This window comes from Sinocyclocheilus grahami, unplaced genomic scaffold (genome assembly GCF_001515645.1).
Source record: "Sinocyclocheilus grahami isolate Dianchi unplaced genomic scaffold, SAMN03320097.WGS_v1.1 scaffold1300.1, whole genome shotgun sequence".
NCBI classification, from domain to species: Eukaryota; Metazoa; Chordata; class Actinopteri; order Cypriniformes; family Cyprinidae; genus Sinocyclocheilus; species Sinocyclocheilus grahami.
In genome coordinates, this window is record NW_015506479.1 from 334,611 (window position 1) to 343,764 (window position 9,154).

Genomic DNA, 9,154 nt, shown 5'->3' on the forward strand with positions numbered 1-9,154 from the left:
CTATTTATGCTTAGTTTTAAGATATTTTGTCAAGAAGAAATTGCCCTTTGCAACTGCAAATGTATACACTGAACCATAGTAGTGGAATAGTCATGGGAATTCTTAAATACTTTAACATTTTTAACTTTTATATGAACGCTTATATTTGTTACATTACCTTCAGTTTCATACATTTTGAGAATCGTCTATAATTTCCTTGAGTTGTCTAGAGTTCTGCGAAGATGCATTACTTATAGTAGCAACTGTCATGGGTTCTTAAATAAATCGGGATCTTGGGTGATACTTCAAGTTTGCATGCTATATGTGAACTCGTATGAAATTGACTTACGAGTCAGAAGGCATATATTGTTTGAGTAATCCCCCCCCCCCCTCTTTATTTAAACTTTACACACATACAGTACCTAACTATATGTTGGCAACCTTGAACTGTAGACAGTGGTTTTACTTACTACTTTTGGGACAGATGCATACTGGCTAGTTGTTTCTTATGCATGTTAAAATGTGCCACTCCCTTCCCATGATGCAGCAGTGCAGTGGACAGTCAGATGAGGTCACCATAAGACAAGAGAAACTTGTGCCCCTGATTTTAGCCGATACTAGGAAGTTGTGGAGTTGGAGTATTAGTGACTACTTAAACGGTTACTCATTTTCGGTAAGTTTAAGTAAAGGAATGAGAGCGTATATATGAGTTCCATGACACCAATACCAAATTTCAGATGTGTTTTCTCTAGACAGCTCTTAGCTTTTACACCCTGAGAATCTGTCTCCTCCCATACACCCCATTCTTCCCCTTCAGTCTTTCATCTGCTGTGTCGTTTCTACTGCTTGCTATTATTTTCATTTCTTTAGCTGCCAGGGTTTTTCTCCCCCTCTTTTCCATTCGCCCCCTCAAGCCCACATCCCCCCCCCCAGGGGGGAGCTTGCGTTCACAGCTTGCAGAAAGCTGCCAAAAGTGAAACATTACAACTATTGCAGATGTTGAAATGTTGATCCCATCCTTGGTATGCCCAGATTACCACTCGGCTAGCTTTGCAGCACCGGGCAGCTGTTGCCCCATCTATCCTCCAATGTTAAAACCTGCTTCCGTTCACATGAACATGCACTATACACTTCGTATCTGAAAGTATTCGAGCGTGCTGGCTGCAAAGCTAACTATTGATCATCCGAGCAGGAACGAGCCAAGCATGTTGTCAAGGCATCGGTGGTGGGTGGGGTTGTGAATGTTTGTAAATCTGAATTGTTTTGTTCGTTTTTGATGATGCAAGTTGACTGAAACCTTATAGAAGTCCACTCAGGGCAACATCAGTGCTGGTCCAAATCTTCATTCAATCACCAAGGGAGTTTTGTGTTGATGTGATTTACAATGCATCCGATTCACAAAAAAACTCATTAATAATAGTTCTACGTATGTTATCACTATTATAGAGGTAATTAATGTTGCTATGCTGCAGACTTTTCAACAGGTTTGACACCCACTAGCGCAACATGTTCTCTTGTATTGTTTCAGTTTCTGCAGGGCGTTGATTTATGCCTCTACAGACTGCTTGGGGAGAACTTTCCCACAGGTTCCCCGAGCCAAGAGCTGTCTTTTTACATCATCAGCTAACATCCACATCTCTGGAGAGCTGGATTATTCTGTGAATGCTGCTGTGATGTTCTGGAATTTACGCTGTACTAGATAAACAACATTTCATAGATTGATTGACCCCTTACTGAAGATTTTCTGAAAGAGGTATCAAATGTGTCCTACTTTGAAGACGACATGAAGTCAAAATTCACTCTACGTTCTTTGACTCGACTATTCCAAAGAAGAAAATGTTTGTTTTTGTAATCAATCATCAACACGTAATAACTTGCTCTGCCTCTGAACAAGGGCCACATTACTGTTATATGAATACTGTTTTACTTGCAAATACAGTAGCTTATAGATAGAAGTACAATGGTTTGCAACTGCCATATCATGTTGACTTAAATAGCTAGCGCTCTCACAGCTTTCAGCATTTTGTGTTTCTGTGTTGTTTAGCAAAGACGACCATTCAGTCCATGACAGTACCTGAAAAGTTGTGTGTGCAGTCAAACTCAATCAGCTCAGTGTTTCTCAGATTTTAATTGGTACAGGGTATCCTTGCAAATATGGTCACCAACAATAAACAATAGCAGGACAATTTTATTGTCAGTCATTCAGGTCAAATGGATTAGCCCTTCTGAATAATCTCAGTAGAATCTACAATTCCAAAAACTTCAAGTTCATTACAAAATAGAGCCTTTGAAATAAATAAATATATTTATATAGAGATTTATAATTATTCTTTATATGTAGAAAATAAATATATAGTACATCTTATAAATAGGTTTGCCCATATTTACATGTCTTTCACTTACATTTTAATAATGTTCCTGACAACCTGAAGTCACTCTTAGTCAAATGACCAAAGCCTCTACTGAACACTTCAGCAATCATCATTCATTTCCCCTGCTTGAAAGTGATTCATTTCTACTAATCACTTTGCTACTGCTGATTTGCTTTTTCTACCAAATTTGTAAGGTTTAAACTCTTCTGAAGCTTCAAAAGAAGCAGACAGAAGACATACAGAAGATCATCTGTGTAAGCCCCTCTTTACTTATTACTTATTTTCCATCTCACAATTGGTAATTTTTCCATTCAAAATTGGTATTGTTTCAGTAGAAGCTGGTCATAGTTCTTCAAAGCATCTTTCTCCTTTTAAGTGCCCTTACAGGTATATTTAATTTGAAAAGCTCTTGCTTTGCATTTGTCCTACAGGAAGGTCGGCGATTACTCTCCATGTCCATCTTCTTGGTAAGTGCTGCATCATTACCTTTCAACTAAAGTTTGGCCCCAGGGTCACCAGACTGGGCATGTTGAGTTTTATCTCAATGGTCAAAGGCAGTTTTACTACCACCTATGCTCAGGTGACAAGTTACTCAATAAATGTAGGTTTAGACCCTATTTTTTCCAGTGAGAACATGCCCAAAATGTGGTCCACTTAACAAAAAGTGTCTGAAGAAAGGGTGATTGCATGACACAAGTCATGAGGCCCTGAAGTCAACACCTCTTCCTCAAGACATCTTTTGGCACCAGCTTTGGATGCAGGAATGTTCCCTCTTCTCTGTGGTTTAAAACCCATTAAGGAGAGGAAACGGAGCCATCCAGGACACACACGTACTGTTTATCTCAATCACCATTGGAGAGGGCCTCCTCATTTTGGACCAGAACCCAAATATAAACAGCTGCGAGGCGAGAGAAGTAGGGTCTTGTATTTCTTAATGTTCTTCAGCGTCCGTCTTTCCCATCCAGCACCTCAACTGCGCCTCTCCAACACAGCAACTCTGACAGATGCTCTGGTCACCTATGCTGGAACAAGTCTCTGTAAGCTTGGGGTATCTTCTCAATCTCGACAGGTCTGGGCAGGAAGTGAGTCAACTTCTGATGCTTTTTAGTCCTGCTTCCTTCTCGAGGCGAGCCGTCCTTGTTCAGGGCCATGTAATAGTATCTTCCAGTGTCCGCATGCTTGTAGAGTGTGGATGCATACGTGTTGTACCAGTTCTCCTCAAATTGCTCACGGAAAACACACTCTGCTGTCAGCTTCTTCTGCAAGGCAGCCAGAAAGAGACAAAAACATTGTTGATTATCTGGAAGCGAAATGTACACTATAATATAATGCTCAGTTAGAGTTATTGGAAAGATCTTGTGTCCTACCATGATAAATAAGCTTCTTGTACACTAGAGGGGTCAAGTCCTGCTCCTGCAACCCCAATTAAACACACCTGAACCAATTAATCAAGGTCTTCAGGATTACCAGAAACTTGCTGGAGCAAGTTTAGTCTAAACTCTGCAAGAAGGTGGGCCTCCAGGAGCAGGATTTGGCCACCCTGATCTACACAAACTGTTAAAGACAAGATGTAAGATGTGAATCAAAGTGGGAAACGTCCCAACCAAAAATCCTACGGTGTGATCTCTAGCTAGTAATCTATGCTCTGTCCGTCAAGAGTGCAGCTTAAGTGCATTTGACCACATGTTTAAGAACTAACATGCGCCTCCCATTTCCAGACCTCCAGATGTGCTGGAAAGCATAAGAGTGTGAAGACGTGGTACTGTTTCTTTCTCACAGTGCACAGTTTACCTTTGTCACCATCGCAAAATGTGTGGAGTGGAAACTATCTCGAGGCCAGACAGCAGGTGCTCGCTGCACCAGAGAAGGGAAAGTCATTACGGGCAAGCTTTGCGGTTTACACCCAAAATCATTCTTCAAAACTGTTAACCTTTTTGCCTGCTTCCCCCATGATGCAACAATCTCTCTCGCACAAACACGGCAGCTTGAGAGAGTCTGTGTGGGCTGCTACTACTATACCACTGACAGAACCTCATGAGCGATGACTTCGGGTTAAGCAGGTGAACATTCACTGGCTGACTACACTGCTGTGAACAATTGAAGACACTGGGGCTACATCATGTTTCCTGCCAAAGAACGGTCATGCAATGGGCCAGGTTCAAGTTTTGGTGTCAAGATGATACATTTAAAATTAGAGTTTAAGATAAAGTTGGCTTTAAAAGTTCTGTTAAATCGTTTAAACAGAATAAGATTATCAACTAAAAGTTTCAGAAAACGGATTCATTTAAAACAACTGGAGAATACCTCTCCAGGATCTGTAAAATGACTGATGGTTTCAATGCTCTTTCAATAAGGTAGTGTGCTGTTTGGAATAAATACTCCCCCATGCACGCGATTTACATAATGTATTAATGCCAACCACCAGTAAAGGTGACTTTGTTTTTTTTTTTATCTTCATGCAACAGAAATGGACCTGCATTTAAGTCTGTGCAGTGAACCCAGGACTGAGTCTTCAGGTGATTTGCAATGCTGACCTGCATTTACAGTCTGATTTAATGGGATGTTATTGCATTGCATTTGAAGTAATCTCTTCTTGCTTTAAATATGGTTTGCTTTAACTCAGGATCCACAGAAACTTACTGGGGCCCCCGCTTATTGTCTCTGGAAATCTGATAGCTTGTTTCTCCTGCAAGAACGGAGGCCAGGCGCATTGTCCTATATATGGTTCTCTATGCTAGCATACAAAAAGCCAATCCCGCTACATGCTTTTATCTCCTGGTCTCTGTAACAATTAGCACTCCAACAGAGAAAAGCGTGGTCCTCGCGCAGCACACAGATATGCAAGAAACCAAGAGCACTCAGCTCGTATATCCACGATATGTGGGTGTGTATACGTTACACGCTTCATGTGTCCCTGGAAAATATGTAAATATTTTAAGTATGGAGCGAAATGAAGAGGCAGTTTTTCTTCTCTGAGATTGAGCGCTCTGTCTGAGAGGTTGTTCTTGTGTGGAAAGTTTCAAAGACAAAAACAAGGTGAGCCACGCACAGACCTCGCCGATCAGAGGTCAGGGCTCACAGCAGTGGAAACACTGCTTGTTTTGTCTGGTTAAGCGCTTTCTTTTTTGTACATCTACATCATATGGGGAGCAGACTATGAGCCGGTGGGTGGGTTGTCGTTTGCGCCTCATTCCAGCTCTGACTGCATTCCCATTGGAACGCTTCATAGAGCAGAACCTTCTGTTGCTGGATGTTGTTTGGAGTGTGTGTGAGCACTACAGGGGTTTGACTTACCGACCCATAGAGTTCACCTTTCTCATTCATCCCCAGATAAAGACCTGCATCCACGCCTCGTATGCTCACCAGCCCGACGGCCAGACTGATAAACTCCAGAATACCTGCCACACAACAGCACTCGTCAGACAATGACCAGACACCTTTACAACTGCAGCGCAGCTGTACAACAATGCAGTAGTCAAGTTTTCCTTCTCAACTGAAAGAAACAACTTAAACAAGCCTAAGGTGGTTCACTGGATGTAGCTACTTTAAAGCAGATCTACTTGGTATTCCAGGTTGTCCAAGCTGGTGTTAGCCAGCTGGTCTTTCAGTCTGACGAGCTGACAAATACCCCAAACCCCCTTTACCCATCAAATCACACCAGCCTAACCAACCTGGCCAGACTGCCAGCTTCCAAACCACCTTTGGCTGGTTTATGTTTTTGTTGTTGTTTTCCACCAAGCAAGTTTAAACTTACTCATAACCCAGGTCATTTCTTAAAATGGAAATCTTTGACAGTGGCCATCATACATGCATTCTGTTGTCTTTGTCCTATACAAGGCGTTTACTTTGTGAGTTTAGCATTTGAAAGAATTTTCTCACCTGTGCCCTTACAAGTAAGCTTTCAGCAGGCTAGCTTTTTAAAAATGTGCTGCAACCTATAAATAACCTAAAAGCACAGGAAATTGAGGTATTGTTACTACCACTACTTTAATTATAAGACTGCGTGCGCAACAAGTCAATAATCTTTCAAATGTTTGGTTAAGCCTCTTGTTGCTACTCTTGTACTTTTTTTTTTTTAAATGCATTTTTTAAATACAAATCAATATTCTGTTAAGGTGTCTGCATCACTGTGCATTCGTGGCAGTTTTCAGGATACGAGCCCAATCTTGGCCAAAACCAGCTGCTCACATGCTCTTGATTAAAGACTAAAGCAAAAACTACACCTTTGTGGGCTTTTACCACCACCTGGACCGAGTATGTTGTGATTTGGATGCCAAACGACGACACCGAAAACGCTCTGAAGCTGGGTTAAGCAGAGGCACATTTCATATGCGTTTAATCAAAGACACTGCCAGCTTGCAACATTACCGACAAACGACTCGCATTTGCCAGAAGGATGCCAGAAACATGACCGCGGACCACCCAATCCAGTAAAGCAGCTTGTCTCGGCCTAAAATCAAGCATTACCACTGGATTCCACAGTGGTCATGCTTTAAATTAGAGCTATTCCTGTTTTCCGAGTGAGGGCTGCACCTGCACAATGATTACGGATCAGAGCAATGCAAAAAAAAATCCTCATGTCTGGGCTCTGCTATCATTTGTTTATCATTGTAATACCAAGCACTCCTTGACTGATTTATTAGCGCTGTAATTAGTAGTGTCTGTGCCTGCGTCGGCCGGGGTCCTTTGAACATGTTTTCAGAGAAAAACAGCCTCATGCTGTGAGCTTGTTTTCCACTGCAGAGAAGCACCTGCGTCCCTTGACCCTGCACTGGAGTTCGCCGAGTGTAAGACTCGGAGATATGCAGCTCTTGCCTAATGGGTGGATTGATATACAGTGGTACCAAAAAGTATCTGGACGCCTAAATCACTCTTGCATTGAATTACAGAATATAGAAGCAAGTGTCTTCTGCGCTCAAATGCTCCCAGAGCAAACTAACATTCCTGAGCTGTGATTTTAGTCAGTTGGTATTATGGTGATTTTTTGAGTTTCACAACCAGAACGGTTGATTATTTATTTATTTATTTAACACTATATTGTTTCATATTTCAAATCTAACAAACCATTTCTTTTTCATCTTTTAATGATTCGTGTTAAAAGGGTTATTGTGCTAGATTTCTTTACTGTCAATTATTTTATGAAATGCAAAAAGTGTGCAAGTATTTGAGACGCCTGTATATGATGTGTAGATTCCTTAAGACACGGGAGGCACGACCCCAGAAGCATACTTAAAATTTTAAAGAAAGGTTCCTGCTTCTTGCACCCCCTAAATCCATATCTGCTTCACTTGAAATCAAAGCTTAGATCTACACCCCTGAATTCTGACCAAGTTATGCATACAAGTTATGTCTTGTGCATGCAATTGCAAAATGAAAGAGAACTCATGACAACTGGATCTGGCAAATGACTTTATAGTGAAGAAGCAGACAGTTGCGTAGGCCTATTACAGATTTCTCTGGAGTTTTCCAAGTGATCAACGCTCATCAGCATGTCACATGCATGCACACCGACTCACAGCAAACTGATTGGCTGATGCTGCACAACTTGAATCTGCATTTTGGGCGCTATAAACAGGTGCATTGTATATATTTGTGTGTATATATACATGCTGTGTGTATACATAACCATATTTTGGGAACAAATTTGTACCCAGAGCTAAACCTGACAAAACCTCCTTTTGGGGACATCATTTGTAAAAAAACGGTTTGAGAATAAAGTAAATAGGTAGGTTAGTATTTATAGCAAGTAGTATATAAAAAACTATATAAGGCTATGCAATGTCCCCATTTAGATCAGCATTAGTTTTGTCCAGTAAACAACTTGAAGTGTCCTGACCTTGAGTCCTTAAGTTAAATTTAAACTTTCCTATCCTTGTTACTTTTATGATGGCGTTAAGATACCCCATTGTAAACACATTTGAAAGTATATTAAGTTATCTTAAGATGGCACAATGCAGTTTATAAATATCTGAAGACAATTTGTCTGACATCACGTTTAAAGGACTTTCCCTAAAAATCACCAAAAACAAAAAAAAAGTCAGCTGTTTCACAGAATGACCAGGTGCGCTAACGCGCCAGTGATGCCCAAAACTGCTGGATGACGGATGGCTGCATTGACGAATGAATGAAAGGGTGGATAGAGCTCTCACCGAATCTGCTGTGGTCCTGTCTGGTTCCGTGCACCGTCCCGTTAGGAAATATCTCCAGCTGGAAGCCGGTGCGGCAGTAGAGCTGTCTCCTGCGCAGGATGCCCTTCAGGTGGCCAAAATCCGTGAGCGACCCGCGCTGCAGTCTGCCCTCAATCAGACCCAATCTCTCATTCAAACCATCCGTCAGAGGCGCATTCCCTAATGCTGGAAAAGCCTGCAAATCCAGATCGATGCTCCCGAGGAATCCAGCCACCTCTGCCATGGCGAGCAAACTTTGGGTGTTCAGAGAGCGGAGCGGAGAGAGACGCTCTTTTCATCCGTGATCAGACTGAACGAGTCATTTATATAGACATCCATATCCTCCCCGAGCCACGCCTGGATGACATCCCTGCTGCTTCACCTTCAGCATGTCAACGCAGAGCTTCTGCTCCAGCTTTCAGACCTGATGCTGCTGTCTGTGTCTGTGTCTGTCTGTCGTTCAGAGCACAAGTGAGTGTGCGTGTGCGTTAAATAACACTCAAGCGGCAATCACTGACAAAATACCAAAGCCACGCCGTGCGCAAAGTTCTCCTGGCTGTGTCTGTGTTTTAATGCGCTCTCTCTCACCGCGCACCGCGCACCGCTGCGAGTCTCTAGAGGAGTTTCGGGCTGCGT

General features: G+C 42.1%; 1 protein-coding gene across 1 annotated transcript; it reads right to left on the minus strand.

The window, feature by feature from the left end:
* Nucleotides 1-3,100: 3,100 nt before the first annotated feature.
* On the minus strand, nt 3,101-8,954 carry LOC107568990 (fibroblast growth factor 16-like). The gene is made up of 3 exons (XM_016254989.1): nt 8,501-8,954; nt 5,646-5,749; nt 3,101-3,610 (listed from the first exon to the last, which is right to left on the minus strand). The coding sequence occupies exons 1-3, from the start codon at nt 8,760-8,762 to the stop codon at nt 3,365-3,367; spliced, it is 612 nt and encodes a 203-aa protein (XP_016110475.1). The 5' UTR covers nt 8,763-8,954; the 3' UTR covers nt 3,101-3,364.
* Nucleotides 8,955-9,154: the final 200 nt, after the last annotated feature.

What these genes read in the sequence shown, in the direction of transcription:
- LOC107568990 (XM_016254989.1), bottom strand. Translation starts at nt 8,762, where the DNA reads ATGGCAGAGGTGGCTGGATTCCTCGGGAGCATCGATCTGGATTTGCAG. An exon ending in ACAGGACCACAGCAGATTCG is followed by an intron (nt 5,750 to 8,500) that starts GTGAGAGCTCTA and finishes GTTGTGTGGCAG; the next exon opens with GTATTCTGGAGTTTATCAGT. An exon ending in AAGGTGAACTCTATGGGTCG is followed by an intron (nt 3,611 to 5,645) that starts GTAAGTCAAACC and finishes GCTGCCTTGCAG; the next exon opens with AAGAAGCTGACAGCAGAGTG.